Source organism: Polyodon spathula, chromosome 1 (assembly GCF_017654505.1).
Source record: "Polyodon spathula isolate WHYD16114869_AA chromosome 1, ASM1765450v1, whole genome shotgun sequence".
In the NCBI taxonomy this organism is placed as follows: domain Eukaryota; kingdom Metazoa; phylum Chordata; class Actinopteri; order Acipenseriformes; family Polyodontidae; genus Polyodon; species Polyodon spathula.
Genome location: NC_054534.1, coordinates 92,022,395 through 92,038,272, shown reverse-complemented (window position 1 = coordinate 92,038,272; position 15,878 = coordinate 92,022,395). Strand labels below are relative to the sequence as shown.

The following is a 15,878-nucleotide window of genomic DNA, read 5'->3' as shown; positions in this document are numbered from 1 at the left end:
CAAAGCGTTTGAACAGAACTGTTTAGTAGCTCCTGCATAGGTAAAAACATCTCAAAGAACTGCAGTTTACTGCGCTCTCTTTCATAGTAACTTCATTACAAAATATGAAAGAAAAACACTGATATAACCTATAAATAGGTGTATATGCATTGGAGTGTACATCTTTATAAATATGTGCAATAAGAACAAAATATAGCACACTGTAGTTAGTTAGAAAGTAAACTAAACCATTTTTTTGTATTCCACCACAAACTGTCAGTACATCCTTTACTGGAAAGGGTTTATGTGCAATAGCTGACTCTTTTTTTATGTTAGTTTATCATAATTCATGTATTGGTAATTGTAATCAATGTCTCCATACCACAAAGCTGGTCTTTGTAGTCATTAAAAAAAGCAATTTAGATATAAAAGACTGTTTACTTGAGTGTCATTGTGATTTGTTCAACTTAGTTGATTGCGTTGGCAGCTGATATGTAAGACATATTTGATTTTTTGTTTACCACATACCATTACCGAACAGCTACAGCAGATTTGCAATGTTCTCCATTCTGATTTAAAACAATCACTCTAGGCTACCAATTTTTTCAGATGTCTCTTGAAAACCCTTCCCATGAAAATGAAATAAATTTTAATAAACATTGAAAAAGAAAAAGAACTCATAAAGACTGCAAAAATAAAGCATTATACATTTAAAAAAAATCTAAGCCATGTCCGATTCAGAAACGTGTTGCAGAGGAAATACCAACTTCCTGTTACTGCATATCACAAATCATCACCTCCGCCTCATTTTTACCTTATAAGTAACGTAGATTAAAAAAATACAGTGAATGTGAAACAGATTTTGGTAAGAGCTACTTGCAGTGACCAACAGATACATATTTGTTTTATACGTTTATGGAAATATGTTTAATCATCACTTGTACAGAAAGAAGTTCACAATAGACGTCAGACCGGACCCCACAAGACCAGTTCTCTTAGTACTGTATCTAATGTGGTGGCTCATAGACTGACAACTAAAAATGAACACAAGCTCTCTTACAGTGTGGTCATAAGAACATAACAAAGTTTACAAACGAGAGGAGGCCATTCGGCCCGTCTTGCTCGTTTGGTTGTTAGTAGCTTATTGATCCCAGAATCTCATCAAGCAGCTTCTTGAAGGATCCCAGGGTGTCAGCTTCAACAACATTACTGGGGTGTTGATTCCAGATCCTCACGATTCTCTGTGTAAAGAAGTGCCTCCTATTTTCTGTTCTGAATGCCCCTTTGTGTAATCTCCATTTGTGACCCCTGGTCGTTGTTTCTTTTTTCAGGTCGAAAAAGTCCCTTGGGTCGACATTGTCAATACCTTTTAGAATTTTGAATGCTTGAATTAGGTCGCCGCATAGTCCTCTTTGTTCAAGACTGAATAGATTCAATTCTTTTAGCCTGCTTGCATATGACATGCCTTTTAAACCTGGAATAATTCTGGTTGCTCTTCTTTGCACTCTTTCTAGAGCAGCAATATCCTTTTTGTAGCGAGGTGACCAGAACTGAACACAATATTCAAGATGAGGTCTTACTAATGCATTGTACAGTTTTAACATTACTTCCCTTGATTTAAATTCAACACTTTTGCTCAGCTGTATGAATTTGCTTTTGTTGTATTAAATATCAGTCTATGTACACCTTAGTGCACCCTATTTAAATGGCAAACTATACCTCTTTGATCTTAGCACTCCCAACTCATTTCAGCTAAGTCAGAGGTATAAGGTTAGTGCATTAATTCTGTATGCCTCCTGAAGAGTTTTCCAATGTCAGGGAAATTATGAAGTTATTCAAATGATTGAACTGCAGCGTGCTTTGTAACTGCTGATCAGCTGACAGTGCTATTAAATTTTAATTTGAGAGTCTACTAATTAGGTATGAGAGAAAAACAAATAACTGAAAGGTTGTGCTTAAGCATTACAAACGCTAATCAGTTCTAGTTTGATATGGTTAATAAACCCACCAGCCTGTTTTGTTTGTGTTGCTATGACAGAGAGTGCTCATAAAAACTGCAAGAAGAAAACAATTCTGAAGGCTACAGTGTCTAGTATCTTATTCTGAACAACGGGATTTGGGTTCACGTTTGCACTTAGGGGTGACAAGCAATTAATAGTCAATTCAGAACAGGTCATGGCAGAATATAGAGTTATCACTACATATCTACTAGTGATGCCTTGTAGTAAATACTTACCACTACAGTCCAGTGTGCCTTTGTTGCATTAACAGTACCATTGTGCTCACGTTTCACTGATATATACAGGTAGTGGACAACATAATGGAAACAGCTGGGTAAATGAGGGACACTAAGTATATTGAAAACAAGGGCTTCCATACAGGTGTGGCTCATGCGTTAATTAAGCAAATAACATCCCAGCATGCTTAGGGTCATGTATGAAAATGTTGGACAGCCTGGTTTCCTATAATTATGGCTAGCATGGCTGCAAGAGGAGACCTCATTGACTTTGAAAGAGGGTGATTGTTGGGGCGCGTTTGGCAGGAGCTTCAGTGACCAAGACAGCTCAACTTGTTGTTGTTTCATGAGCAATGATGTCTAAGGTGATGTCGGCATGGAACTCCAAGGGAAAGCCATTATCAGCAAAGGGCAACAGTGGGCAGAAGCGCATAATCCAGGATCATGATATCTGTGCATTAATTTGAAGTGCAAGGCAAACCAGACGAGTAACTGCAGATCAATTGACTGCAAATCAAAAATGGTCTGCCGAGAACTCCACAGAGCGGGATACCATAGAAGGGTTGCAATGCACAAACCGCTCATCACACCTGGCAATACACGTTTGCAAGTCCAGTGGTGCAAAGAACACAGGCAATGGACTACTGAGCAGTGGAGAAATGTGATATGGTCAGATGAATCATCCTCCATCATGATCTCGACAAACGGCCAAGTGCACGTGTGGCACCAACTCTACAGCCCTGAGTGCTTGGTTCCAACAGTGAAGGGTTCTGGTGGTTCTGTAATGTTGTGTGGTGCATTTTCCTGGCATGGTTTGGGCGCACTCATTCCCTTAGAAAACAAGATCAATGTTAATTGCTACTTAATGGTACTGAGCCCTCATCCACAGAGCATGTGTGGTCACCCAATGGTTTGATGAGCATGTCACTGATGTTATCCATATGTCATGGCCTTCTCAGTCACCAGATCTGAACCCAATCGAGCATTTATGGGATATCCTGAAATGACACCTGAGTTAGTGTTTTCCACCTCCATCAACCAGGTGTGAGATGATTGACTTTCTTGTTGAAGAATGATGCCGCATCCCTCCTGCTGAATTCTAGAGACTGGTAGACTCTATACTATGGCGCATACAGGCCGTACTGGTGGCCTAACACCCTATTAAGTGATTTTACATTGGTGTTTCCATTTGTTGTCCATTACCTGTATCTCTGTATATAAGGTGTACAGTATGTTTTACTTTATTACTGCATGTTTTCATTTTTTGTATCTGTGAATGTATCCATAGAAATATATAATTTGAAATCATTTTTATAAAGAATGATTGCTACAACTAATTAGGGAGCATTGTCTAAAGTAATTTCTTTCCAAAGGCTATTCAAAGGAAGAAAACCACAACCAAGTACTTATTATAAAATGGCTCCAGTGTATTGAACAAATGAAGAAGAAAAATACAATGGGCAGATTTAGTTCTCATTCATGTAAAAAAAGATTTTCAGAACCATAAACACGTTGGGTTCTAGTTCTAAAAGCAAAAGACTGTACAGTTATAGACCAGAGCAGTAGTACTAGAGAAATGTATATTACTAGTTTGGTATTTCAGAGGCGCGAAAGGTCCAAGGTATTGTTTAAGGGAAATTCACATTCTGAAGACGAGACCCCATATTTGGTCTTCTAAATGAACCATTAGCTTGTATCAGCAAAGAAGCACAGTTGTTATGGGCTGAAAGGACTTACCTTTAGCCAACATTCTCGCAGCAGTGTTCATAATCAGGGTGAAGGTGGATTTTAGAATACTGCATTGTTTGATTGAAATAATGGTATCATTTTATCATGTACAGTAACAAGAAGAATATAAGAACATAAGAAAGTTTACAAATGAGGAGGCCACCTTAACACCTTATATGGAACAGTATCAGTATTGGAAACAATTTAAAACTGATGCAACAAATATTAAACTCCATAATAAATAGTTGTATTATTAACTTTTTATTAACTCACAAAATATAAGCTCATTAATTTTTTGATGACATTTAAATGCATATAGAACACATACTGAGTAAAACAATGTATACCAACTAAATTAAACTATCTTTATTAATAGCTCCAAAAGGGACAATCTATTCCATGGGGTCTGGTGACTATGTAATTAGGCAGGCAGATCCCCTCTCAACAAACATGTAGCCTTTTGACTTTGCACACTTAATACTAGAAAGCCAAAATGTCAGTGCCTAACATGTTATAACAGATTTTCATCATCGAACACACTCAGCACATTACAATGCATTTTTTTTTTAATTTGGAAAAAGTAGTATACTCCAGTAAAAATGGTCTGCCCTGTAAATATAATGGTTTTTAAAAACAAAAAAGCATATGTGTATCAGTATGCAAAGCAGTGGTATTTATTTGCAGGCTTACAAGGTTAAAAATATGGGCAGGGTTAAAAAAACACAAGCAGATTCCTTCTTTTGTTCAATAAAACATACAGCATTTGAACAAGGCTAAAACACACATTTGCTATTCATGGATACTCTGTGGTAAAATGGCCATTTTATCTTTGTCTCTGTTGTAAGCCAACAGACCATTTGGCCCAATCAAGCCTTCTGATTTGCCTTCTGTTTGTTTTTCCAGGATTGACAGGGATGGGATGTCGCAATGGTCGTCCACAAGGGCAGTCTCCGCATTACCCTCAGGCCAGGCTTGGCCACTCCTGCCTTGAAAACTAACTGTCTCTGCAGAGCTGTATCGTTTCCTTTTGCATGTCCTGCACCACAGCTTGACGCAGCCGTGAAGCAGCACGATGGCAGTTATGATCAGGAGGATACTGCTGGTAAACCACACCACTGTAGCCAGGTCTAACGTCCTACTAGTGAGAACCACAGCGTCCTTGGTCAGTGTGTGAAAGATAGCACACTGGTCCCTGGAAGGCTGGGACCCCTGGCACGTGACACAGAGGATGTAGTTGGTTGATGGTTTAAGCCTTTGCAGAGTTAAAGAACTGCTACCCAGCGGAACGTTTTCCTCACGGTGAAAATTCTGCCTTGAAAAGCCTGACAAAATGCTGTTCCAATTTGGGCGATATATAAGCCTGTAGAGATTAGCTGGGCAGGCATAGGGATTGGGTGACCAGGAGACTGAAGCCGAGGTGAAGGAGATGTTCTTGATTTCAAGGTTCATCTTCTGCATTTTTTATTTTTTTCTAAAACACAGACAAACATAAGGATTATTTTTCAACACTGGGCTTGATCATTTTTATTTTGTATATAGATTATGCACAAAGTAGGTTTGACCACAAATGTAAACATTTATCTTCAGGAAAATATGTCTTAAAACACTAATAGCTTAGTATACACATGTTTCATTTAATTAAACATAATTCTATTATACTTAAATTAAGGGATGGTGAACAGAAAAAGATTGAATTCATATCTCATGATACAAGAGAGATTCCATTTGGATGACTTTTGACATCTCTATTTACAATTCAGTTCAGTTCCTTGTTTTCATCAGGCATAAAAACAAGCACAGTAATCATACATTCTCACAGAATACATGGGAAAACTGGATATTAAAGATCCAGTTATCTGTGGCTGAACACCAGCTGAGAAAGACAGATTTGACCTTAGGTAAGAAGAACTACAGTAAAACACACTGTACAGTTTGCACAGAAGAGTGGCGTAGCATATGAATCCACTCAATGTTCTCTAAGAGGCCATTCCATACTATATATTATGTCACCATGCCAATATAGCACAGCGCTGGTTGTATAATTTTGGAATCTGGACTGACAGTTGCAATTTTAAACATTTAACCTAATCCTAACCTTAACTAATAAGACATTCCTGAAAAACAGACAGATATAACACATTTATGTAACCCTTTAAATTATTGCCTGGTAAAACAGATATATCTCTTGCTTTGTCTTTTCGTGGCTTTACTTTTTTCTCCTGCATATTTCAAACCCACTCCTAAACTCTGACTGAATTCAGTTTCTGCTATTCCCTCTGTCAGCCTCTTTTTCTAGCATAGTTGTTACTATGGTAACATAAAGGCTAGATCTTACAGGCATTACACTTTCCCATGTCCATAATATTATCATTATAAAAAGAGTTTTACCAACAACAACAAAACATAAGTGTTTCTTTTAAACACAAATGTAAACACTGACAAAAAAGTCCTATAACCTAAACATTTTTCTCGTGGTTCATGCAAAGGTTTGTTGAAAGAGGACATGAGTGTTCTCCAAAAATCTGTGGCGGTGGTAAGCTCTGTCATTCAGGGGCCAATTAGTGCTCAGAAAGTGGATTTGTTTTGATTGGATGTTAGAAGAAAGCATGCAAAGCAATGCAGATAATGTACATGGTTACACGTTATTATCAATATCACCACTGTGTACTATTTGACACATGATCCATATTTCATATAAAGTCCATTATCATCAAATATCCCCCCCCCCCCCCCCCCCCCCCACACACACACACACAGAGAACATCCACCACCATCACCCCCAATGAATTAAGAATATAAAGACAGTATTGAGGTGTTTCATTATATTTCGTCTTTTTCATATTCAAATGTAATCCACATAAACTCAGACATAAACTGTCTATTTAACAGATACCATAGACACAGAGTAATGATACACATCTATTATTGTGATATTTGCATAATTTGCGGCTGCATCATTTAAATTATCATAATTGATATTAATTTTAGTTATCAGGGGAAATAAACCCTGTATTCTTTATGTTTTTTTATTTTAATTTTATTTTTATTGCATTGTTAAATACTACAGCCCATTCTGAACCACCATGGGTACTTGCACTGCTGTAGAAAGAGAAATTTATAAGAAAAGAGAGAGATATTTGCATAATTTGCGGCTGCATCATTTAAATTATCATAATTGATATTAATTTTAGTTATCAGGGGAAATAAACCCTGTATTCTTTATGTTTTTTTATTTTAATTTTATTTTTATTGCATTGTTAAATACTACAGCCCATTCTGAACCACCATGGGTACTTGCACTGCTGTAGAAAGAGAAAATATAAGGAAAAGAGAAGAGATTATGTAATTAATGTTACTTGCTCACCTCCACAATCCAGTGTTCGTCTGTGATCTTTAATAATTCTCTCACACGGGTAGAAACTACAGATGTTGCAGGAGATGAAAAATCCAAAATATTAATAATTTTATAACAGAGCTCTATTCATTTTTCCAGATGAAATATCATGCCACATCCTTTTTTTTCCCAAAACTGTACTGTAAGCAGACAGCTTTTGTGATGTGGAGGAGAGTATTTAAATATCCAACCACTGCCCATAGTGACGTCAGCTGCACAGAAATCAGCTCTTTTGAAAGAACAGTGGGGGAAGACTTCCAGAACCCATAATATATATTTTTTCAAAGGCTGTTCTGTGCAATATTGCATTAAAGTACCATATATTTCCTCATATATGCAGATTGATGACAGAGATTAGAAATGAGATGTTATTTTTAACACTAGATCCGCCTCTGTTATACTCATACCTAAAACGCTGCCAGCAGTCATTATGAAGGTTACATTTTAAACAACATCAGTATCAAACATCTGCACAACGAAATATTTAAATGAACACTTAAACATAAAAGGGTTTATTTTCTAACTTAACACATGTAAAGCACTACTTAAAAAATGAAAAATGATAAGATAGACATTTCAAAAGAAACTAGTGTGTAAACAGGTATATGTACATACAAACCTGTAAAAATTTTAAAATATATATTTTAAATGAAAGTAACATATTTTCTCTTCTGTGTATCACTCGGTGCAATACTGAATCCAGGTTTCTGCTGCAGCACTCTGCTGCTTTGCAGCTTTCTGCTTTTCTGCCGAAGCACTGTGGCTAACTACAAGATGAAATGTCCAGCTTGGTGCAGCGGCCCCGCTTCCATCAGGGACTGTACACCCAGACCAGCTCCCCCACAGTGATGCCCTGGTATCATAGTTCCTCTTCTGATGTTCCTGGCAAAACCGTGGGCCAACTCCAGGTGGTCCTGCAGCAGCCTGACATACTCCAGTCCGGGTGGCTTAGCGGAGGGGTCTGGTGGCTAGCTAAACACCATCTCAGCAGGTGTTCCTGGCCAACATCAAAAGCGCTGGGGTGCAGGAGGTGGAGTCCTGTACACTGGAGCAGCGCGCCAGGAGGACGAGGAGCAATTGGCTGTCCCAGTCACGTTAGTGAGTGTCGGAGGTGATGGCCACCTGGACCACGAGCAATGCTGTTTAACCTCCTGACCAAACCACTGCTCTGCGGGTGGAGGTGGGTCGTTTGCGTCTTGCTGATGTCAAGCCGTCGGCACATCTCCGCAAACACCCTTGACTCAAAGTTCCGCCCATGGCCACTGTGGAGCTACTGGGGGACTCCAAATGGGCTGAAAAACCCTGATCAGTAGCCACTCTTGAGGTCCATTGACGAGAACCATGTAGACCCTGCTACCAGGTCCAGGGACTCATCGATGCAGGGCAGGGGGTAGGAGTCCTTTTTGGTCACTTAATTCTGCCACCTGTTGTCAATGCAGAAGAGTCACTCTCTTTCTTGGGAACCATACAACTAGCGACGTCCAGTGGCTGTCTGACCTTCATTCAGCCATCTGTAGTCGACGCAGAAGAGTCAGTCTCTGTCTTTCTTCTTGGGAACCATACAACTAGTGATGTCCAGTCTGACAGCTCAATCAGGCCCATGTCCTGCATCTCCCTCAGTACCTACTTGGCAGCCGCTTGTCTGGCCTGGGTTATGCAGAGTGGTCGCAGCTTGATGGATGTGGCCTCCCCCACCTCAATGTGATGCTGTGCCAAATAAGCGCCACAGGCACAGCAGCGGGGTCACTAGGACGGCTACTTCTGCCTTGTCGAGGCCTCGAGTTGGTGCCTTTCCTTGTGGGAGGGGGGCCATTCTGTCATCAACTGCCCCCGCCCCGGAGCGGAGGAGGAAGGGCAACTGGAGGGCAGCTGGGAGGCTTACCTCAGCACTCTCGAGGCCTTGAACATGTGCCGTTTGCGGGGGGTGGGGCCACTTCATGGTCAACTTCCCCTTCCTCCAGGATGAAGAAGCCCCGCTGTCTCTAGTGCATGGGGAAGAGCTGCACCAGTTTCCAGCACGTGAGAGAGCTGCACCAGTCTCCATAGTGTGAGAGAGCCGCAAGTCTCCAGCATGTAAGGGAGAACCACACCAATCTTCAGAACGTGGGGGAGAGCCGCACAAGTTTCCAGTGACTGAGGGAGAGCCGCACCAGCCACCAGTGATAGACTACCTGCTGCTCCCGCCTCCACCGCTAGAGGGAGACTACCTGCTGCTCTCACCCCTGCCACAAGAGGGAGACTACCTGTTGCTCCCGTTATCAAATCCCAAGGATCAACTCCTACCTGAGCCTGCACTGCCCGTTGAGGTCATGTGTGCTGTGCACAAGGTGGGTACACTCCACCCCTGTGCATATTATGTTTTGTATTATTTTTTTATTTCTATTATTATTTAAATGCAGGACGAGCGAAGTGCCATCCGCCATTGTTTGTTATTGTTTTTTTGCTTGTGATTTAGTACATCTAATGAGAACACTGTTGGCTAGTAATTATTTAATTAGCTGACAGTTACGTGAATTTATTAAACTTGTGTAAAGTGTGTCTGAGGGGTTAATAAGATAATTGATAGGTAGTTAATCTCTCAGCCACCACTACAAGAAACCTGCAGCTTTTGCAGACAGGGGAGTGTGTTAGGCTGAGTTGCAGAGGGAAGTGTTGCATGTAAAACAAACTGCAAAGGAACAAATCGAATGCTACTTACTTTGAATCATCCTGAAAGTACTTATGTCCTTGTTCATTTGTGTTTGTTTATTTTGGCCAACGTGCCGTTTTCTTTTGTTATTTGAATGTGTGTTTATTATTTTGTAAATAAATACTGAATGCAGCCAGTGGCTTATTCAACCCGCCAGTACGTTGTTTGTTTGGATACATTTCCTGGTCTGACATTACCCCACAAGCCATTCTGCCACATATGCACATGTCATAACCTTATCTTTCTTTCTTCTAGCAAAATAACTGAATTGCAGATACCATTTATTATATACAAGCCATAGAATATAACATTCATAATATACCTTTAGAATAATTATTTTCAGTGATACACGATTAATTTCTGGGAAAAAAGTGTACAACATAGAAATTCAATATTATGATATTTAATATTTAATATTAATATAGGTTGTACATTTATAAAACTACAATATTATAAATAATACAAAAATTATGCATACATGACAGTATAAATATAAAGTTTGTTAACAAACATAGACAGCCCAATATTTAAAAACATTTTTTTTCTGTGTAATTTAGCATCAATGTCTGTCTCCCCTTGGTTCAGCAAGGTGTTGTTATACATTGACAATTTTTTTAGGTTTGGAGTCCACCTACCGCACAATAATGTTTGTACACAAGAATCCTAACAGGCTGACACAAACCTTGAGGTTTATATTAACCCACCTAACTATCACGACAGATTTTTACTGACCACCTAAATACTCAGATTTTATCTGCACTAATTTATTTTAGTTTCATCCGTGTAATATAAAATCAATTTTCAACACCCAATCGCCCTTTGACTGATTTGCTCTTCAATCACGGAACGCGGAAATTGAATTATTGGACAGTCCTCAGAAGAGCTGTGTCTTAGTGAAGTGTTATCCGAAACTCAAAAGGGAATGGGTTTTATGAGTGATTTGAATAGATTACGTTCTGACTATTAGATATTCATATACATTCACACTGACAGAAGACGTCTTATTATCATTGATTAGTACTCAACAAACATTATGGAAAAAGCATAATTTTAAAATATACATTTATTTCAGAGAAAATGTAATAAAAATGATGTGTTTGAGCAAAATATTTATAAAACAGGTACTCAATGTAATGTGCAAGCAAAAATGTATCTGGTGCCATATCAATCACATAAACAGTCATTTTATAAAGGGACCTTTTAGTGGCTATCTTCCAGCTGTTCTGTTTTACAACAATATATATTTTCATTCTCATGCACAATGCATTGGTTATCCATGTTTTCCAATAGATTGTGTTGTTGGTCATCAGGTCCTCTCGTTGTTACATGATAGCTGACCTTGTTAGTTGAAGTTGGTAGCAACTCCCAGGTAAAGTTAAAGTCTTTACAGGCTTGCAAGAGAAATATGCCAATGATTATGATGCAGAATCCACTGAGGTTGCCAACGATGTCTGCCACACTCATGCTGTTCCATTCTTTGAAAAGAATTACAGAACAAGTTATCACTACTGTGGTAAAAAACCCATAATACACTGGCGTCACTACTGACGTGTTGAAGGTATCCAGCGCTTTGTTGAGATAGTTGATCTGGGTGCTAACTGAAATCACCAATGTCGCTAGAAGAATATAGGCCAATGGGTCTTTGTATACTGGCTTTTCTTCAAGTAGCTCTTTGACAGCGAGACCAAGGCCCTTCACAGAAGATACAGAAAAGGCTCCAATCAGAGAGCAGATGGAGATGTAAATCAAGAGGTTGCTTTGTCCCTTTTTTGGAGCAATGACACACATCAATACCAATGAGACTGTGATTACAATGGTGGCGAAAACTATAAAACCTGTAAATAAAAGCAATGCATATATTTAATGCCCACACCTTTAAAACAGGTTATTCAAGCAAAAGAATATGCTATTATCCTACCAAAGCTTGAAGTGTACAGCATGTCTTTATTATGTAAGTTTCTGAATTTACTTGACTGCCTGCTTGCAATACCAACAGTCAAATATTCTGCACTCCATTTTAAAGTGGCTACACCTAGTTATATACTGACCTGTGTCTTTCAGCTTGATTTCCATGTCATGTAAGGTTTTTATATCTTCTTCTTGTGGAGCGTGGATTACCATTACTGTTGATCCCAGAAGACTCAGCATGCAGCCCAATTTACCATGAATACTGAGCTGCTCATCCAAGCAGTAGGAGGAAAGCACTGCACTGTTAAAAATAAACATTATACACATCACCCACTCGATATATCGCGGGTGTCAGGGTCCAATGTAAAGCTGCTATATATCGAGGGCTGCGATATAGCGAGAGACCCATAGAAAAACAAATAGGCTAACAAATAAATACTGTACAACCACTCCCTCGTTTTATCGGGTGTGTCAGGGTCCAGTATAAATCCTCTATGCACCATTTTTTTCATTTTTCATATAAAAAGCAGCACTATTCTTTAATTTGTACAGCGGAGGGTCATTGCTTCATCAACTACAGTCTCCAATTAATGTCATGAGTCTTCCTCGCCTTTCTCAAATGCACAAACCCGCTGTATTGAAAGAATCCATTCCCAGCAACATAGGAGGCTTGTTGCTAGGGAGCTGAAGTCACTGCCTTGTGGCTTTTGCTAGTGCATTCCTGCCACATGTGAACACCTTGTTGGCTAAAATAAAAACCGCTTCAGCAAACAGATATTTAATTTGCTTTGTGTTATTGTGCAATGTGTGTGTATATAACCGTATGACATTAACAGTATAGCGAGGGGCGATATAACAAGGGGTTGGTATATATATATATATATATATATATATATATATATATATATATATATATATATATATATATATATATACCTAAACCACAATGTGCATGTAGCACGTTTAAGCCATTTTTTATAGGGTCCAATAATTTGTGACAATATTAAACAGTGTCTCTGATTTTCACTGTGAAAGAATCAGTTGTTTCTAGATTTCAGTTTGAGTCATTAAAATAGCCCCCTTTCACAGTCTCCTAACAAAATGAGTGGATTTTTTAATAAAATAAATTGAATTGAACCTGTCTTGCCCACTCAAACTATCTGAACATCAACTCACATTTATAAATGTGTTCATACCTTACGAGAACGCTCAGTGCACCTAAGGGAGTGACCAGTGTAGCAGGTGCAAAGGCATAGGCAGCAAAGTTGGCTGCTTCTCCTGCTCCCACTGAAAAGAAAAAGGAAAGCCACTGAAGTGAATACAAATATATTATATATGGTTTGTCTTTAACAATAGGGGTCCTATGTATCACAGTATTTGCCTTTATATCTAAGTATTTTCACTTCATTTTTTCAACTTATTTGTATATGATCGTTTCTAGGTTAGTATATTGGATTTAGTCATATGAAACAATTTTCTATGATTAGCATGACATATCTATTTTTATAATTTGACTTTAATATCACAAAATAACAAGGTGTTGTTTTAAAAAACTAAATCACACACATTTATAGGGTTCAATTTATTTTAAAAGTATAAATCATTGTGCCGAAATAACATGAATGTGTTTTTTGTACACATTATATTATGTACACTATAAATCTGAACAGTAGGCATATACAGTAAACAGTACAGTAGTAAAATCAAATGAATACCTAGCGCACTTTGTATTTACTTTAGCCTATAGAGTACTGGTAACACAAAATAAATCATGCTGTTGCATTGTACACATTAAGTACAATATGGAAATAATAAAAGATTATTGTTAATTGAAACAAAATCATTTTAGTGCATGCTCTTCTTTACCACAGCCTTTTTAGTACACAAATGACATATGTTACAGTGTATGTGTGGCTGTAAATAAAACACATAGCCTACCTGCTACTTTTGTTTTCTGTTGGTACAGAAGTCAAACTTTCTTTCCTTTGCAAAAATCAATTGAACACTTCAAATGTGACTAAATCATATGATTCAAACCACTGGAGCCCACCTGTATTTTTGAAAGCTTCTTGCCCTTTTCCAACCAATCAATTTTAGTAAGTTTTACGATTTAGTACTCTACCTGTATCTGTTCTTTTGTTTTATTTTTCTGTTTATTTTCTATTCTTGTCTTGGTTGTCATATAGCAGATGTATTTTTTCCCAGTGTGTCTCTTTGGATCATGATATTCCCTCTGACCTAGCATCACACTTAATTAGTTATTATCATGTGACATATGTTGTGTCCGGCACATCCGAATGTAAGACATAACAGTATCTGTATTTGGGAGGGACTATTGTATTACATTCGAAAGACAAAAGAACATGCAAAAAAAACATATCTGCCTCTGAAACCCCCTGGAGGGCACCTTTCAAAAGAGAGGCGTGACACTCTTCCTTAAGTCACCAGACTTCTTGATAGAAAAAATGTCCAACATGGTGGCTGGAGCTGAGGGACTGTTAAATTGAAGCAGGGCTACAGAAACAGTACAACCAGCCATCTACGGTATGAAACTCTCGCGCCGTTCAACACAGCATCAATACATTAACCTGGAGATGATCTTCCTGAAACAGACCTTGTCTGTTTAAACCACAAATTTGGATTTACGTGAAATGGAATTTAAGCAAATATAATCTATAGTAATATTTTAAATTACAATTGTATTTTTTGTTATCTGTTTTAAACACTGCTTGGTGTTTATATTTTAATATGACAATGTACTTTTCTATGAACGTTATTCGCCTCTGTAGAGCTGGCAAGCTAAGTTCCCATTCATTAAATGCATCTTAAATATTGTATCATTTTCAATACATCTTTTCTACACAGTGTATTTATATATAAAAATAATACATCACTTGACATGACAATCGAAATGAACAAAATCACAACAAACATAATGATACATAGGGGCCAATATCTTTTAAGATTCAATTTTCTTGTGGAAATAACTCTTTTGTTCAATGTTTGTACCCTAATATTTAATTAACATTGTATAATATTGTCCTTTATGTAAGCTGCATCTCTACAGAAGGTGCCATTTTCTGTAGTTTTTACTAATAATAATGGAAAGCCACTGTTTGTGTAAATGCCATATTACACCTTATTCACACAGTTATTATCCACAACTTACTAGTAATAAGTCCAGCCCACCACATCCATTCCTTGAGGTAACCTAGACCCCCCAGTCCTGAAAAACAAACAAACAAACAAACAAACAACTCTCCACACCTAGCATAAATTACAGGACTGTTGCATTAATGTGTGTTACCTTTTTATTTATTTTACCTTGGTTTTTTACACTGGTTTTCTCCCCAGTTTGGCCCAATTATTATTTGTATCCTGGTTCACCGCTGCAACCCCCTGGCATCTCGGGAAATGAAGGCTGGAACACGCATCCTCTGAAACGTGTTCCTGCCAATCTGTCATTTTTTGCAGTGCTGGAAGACAACACAGATCTGCTGGCTCCACTGCAGAATCACAGGCACCCTATCGGCCACAGGGGTTGCTGATGCACGATGAATTGTGGATTCCCCTGACGACCTAAGCCCTCCGTGCCAGCCGCCCCCTAGGAACCCCTGGTCACAGTCGGCACTGACATAGTCTGGATTCGAACCTATGATCTCCAGGCTATAGGATGCATCCTTTACAACCTTTACTAGATGTGCCACTTGGGAGCCCCTGTGTGTGCTACCTTTTTGATTCAGGGTGGAACACTATTCTACTTTACTGTCTTTCTTTAAAGTGTCCAGTTATTTTACCCCTGATTTTCTCTCCAGTTTAGAAATTCCCCACAGTATGGTCTGCTGCAGCTTGATGAGAATTGGTCCCTGCTGTATTTTTCCTCCCTAACCCATGGAAGTGCCAGAGCCAATTTGACATTCTGTTTGTAATCCCCAGAGAGACTG

At 38.5% G+C, this 15,878-nt stretch overlaps 2 protein-coding genes across 2 annotated transcripts; both read right to left on the bottom strand.

Annotated features, from left to right (window-relative positions):
• Positions 1-4,334: 4,334 nt before the first annotated feature.
• Positions 4,335-7,749, bottom strand: LOC121300977 (fibronectin type III domain-containing protein 9-like). Its single transcript, XM_041230062.1, has 2 exons — positions 7,308-7,749; positions 4,335-5,414 (listed from the first exon to the last, which is right to left on the bottom strand). Exon 2 carries the CDS (start codon positions 5,399-5,401, stop codon positions 4,733-4,735), a length of 669 nt encoding a protein of 222 aa, XP_041085996.1. The 5' UTR covers positions 5,402-5,414; positions 7,308-7,749; the 3' UTR covers positions 4,335-4,732.
• A 3,378-nt stretch (positions 7,750-11,127) lies between these two features.
• Positions 11,128-15,340, bottom strand: LOC121327084 (magnesium transporter NIPA3-like). The gene is made up of 5 exons (XM_041270908.1): positions 15,322-15,340; positions 15,104-15,160; positions 13,131-13,221; positions 12,075-12,235; positions 11,128-11,861 (listed from the first exon to the last, which is right to left on the bottom strand). The coding sequence occupies exons 1-5, from the start codon at positions 15,338-15,340 to the stop codon at positions 11,227-11,229; spliced, it is 963 nt and encodes a 320-aa protein (XP_041126842.1). The 3' UTR covers positions 11,128-11,226.
• Between the last annotated feature and the right edge of the window lie 538 nt (positions 15,341-15,878).

Bases quoted from the DNA above. Each gene is read 5' to 3' on its own strand.
- LOC121327084 (XM_041270908.1), bottom strand. The intron at 12,236-13,130 runs GTATGAACACAT...TATTTTTAACAG, and splicing joins GCACTGAGCGTTCTCGTAAG to TGCAGTGCTTTCCTCCTACT. The intron at 11,862-12,074 runs GTCAGTATATAA...TTTTATTTACAG, and splicing joins AATCAAGCTGAAAGACACAG to GTTTTATAGTTTTCGCCACC.
- LOC121300977 (XM_041230062.1), bottom strand. From the start codon at position 5,401: ATGCAGAAGATGAACCTTGAAATCAAGAACATCTCCTTCACCTCGGCT.